The 1,722-nt window shown below is 38.1% G+C and overlaps 1 protein-coding gene across 1 annotated transcript in view; it reads right to left on the reverse strand.

Moving 5' to 3' along the window:
* Window positions 1–733: 733 nt before the first annotated feature.
* The window catches only part of LOC101315194 (vacuolar protein sorting-associated protein 52 homolog), an 11,432-nt gene continuing 10,443 nt past the window's right edge, over window positions 734–1,722 (reverse strand). Inside the window, exons 20-21 of the mRNA XM_004290227.1 lie at window positions 1,369–1,426; window positions 734–1,235 (exon numbers count right to left, since the gene is read on the reverse strand). Of these exons, the coding sequence (XP_004290275.1) occupies window positions 931–1,235; window positions 1,369–1,426 (363 nt within the window). The 3' untranslated portion in view covers window positions 734–930. The remainder of the gene's footprint in view (window positions 1,236–1,368; window positions 1,427–1,722) is intronic.

A 1,722-nucleotide genomic window follows, 5' to 3' on the forward strand; every position in this document is an offset into this window, starting at 1 on the left:
TACTTTACGACTTAAGCAAAGTAGATAGATGAACTTGAAGATAGAAACACAACACACACAATTTTATAGTGGTTCAGCCAAAACCCTGGCCTACGTCCACTTATGTGATCTCTCTTGAGAGATCACTAGCACTATGGAGAATAACAACCTGATTACAAGTACTTATTGAAATCCCTATGCTAATCCCCAACTCTCTGCTAGATCTCTCTATCACCCTTAGCTCTCGGTTTTCTGTGCTCTCTATCTTAACCTTAGAAAACCCCCTGCAACTCCTATTTCTAGTGAATAGGGGCTGCTGATACAATAAGGTTTTAGGACTCCTAAACCTAGTAGACAAAATCCTAACAGATCTTGAAAGATTACTTTCCTAGAACTTATAGAAAAAACCTCTTTCATTTCTGGACTTGGATTTGCTTACTGAATCCTAACTTCCAAATCATATCAACGAGCCCTTCCAGACATGCTAGCCGGTCGACCTATCTCAGCCTTGTCTAGATGGATCACCTCCCCCAACATATTATCAACACCAGCGGGAGATCAAGCACTTCCACTCAGACTGGTATGGCAGTAATAGAAGTGGCCTAATCTCGGATCTACAAGTTAGTCGAAGGCAACCGGGGCAAGAAGGGTCTTACCGCAGAAAAGCATCCCATTAAGCCTCGACATCCGGCCAAGATGACTTAGACAAGATGACTTATAAAGCAAAACAAATTAAAATAAAATAAAATTGAGTAAACAAATAATTTTAATTCAACTACGACTCCCTTCAAATTGGAATCTTCATCTATCCCGTATTTTTCCAAACCTCAGAAGTGATATTATAATGTACAATAGCAATTCAGATCTAATAAAAGGAAATGACAATTCGATATGAGCACCTTAATATTTCATGCTTAACAGCAAATCCAGGTTACCCATATGGACCCGAACTTAGAAAGTCCTCGAGTATTTCTTAATTTCGTACATGATTGACGATATGGACACTAAATCCTTGTTAAGAGTAGACCCACCAACAATATTCTTTATGCAATCTGAGAGCCTAGTATAATAGAGCAGTAGTTGAGTCAATGCAGCTCTCAAGATTTCCATGCCACACAAAAAGTTGCTAAAAGAAGTTATGACATCCTTGTGCATCAGCTCAATTGCAGCTTTCCATCTACTTGCAAAGTCCTTCACAAGCGGCTCAACCTCTGCACCAGTTATAGGATTCTCAGCATTTGCACCTGGGTCCTCCGCTGATAAGTGACAAGTAAATTGTAGATAAGTACACACTTGATAAGCAGTTGTAAGAAAAAAAAAATTGACTGGAAGTTATAAGGATATTAAGATGTCAATCCAATGTAGAAAAAGAATCGTCTAAGAACTTACAAGCCCGGGTTTTGACAAACTTGATTAAATCACTAAAATGCTCTAGTAATAGTTCTTCCTGCAAGGGAAGAGGTAAAACATTAAATAAGGAAGCAGATCACAGCTAAAACATTACATCTCTTTACAAAAAAAAAAAAAAAGAAGCTATAACATTTCATAGTATGAACCCACAATGGCAATTCTACTATTCATGTGGGCAAATTCAACCACCGGTTGAAACAATTTGGCCACACATAATCCACGTGCTAAGGCTAGTCCAACTACACTGGTGTGTTATAAGTTCCAAATCAGGAACATTAACCTCTGCATCAAAATATATGCCTTACCAAGGAAAAAAANAACTTTATATGTCCT

This window comes from Fragaria vesca, linkage group LG2 (assembly GCF_000184155.1).
Source record: "Fragaria vesca subsp. vesca linkage group LG2, FraVesHawaii_1.0, whole genome shotgun sequence".
Taxonomy (NCBI): Eukaryota; Viridiplantae; Streptophyta; class Magnoliopsida; order Rosales; family Rosaceae; genus Fragaria; species Fragaria vesca.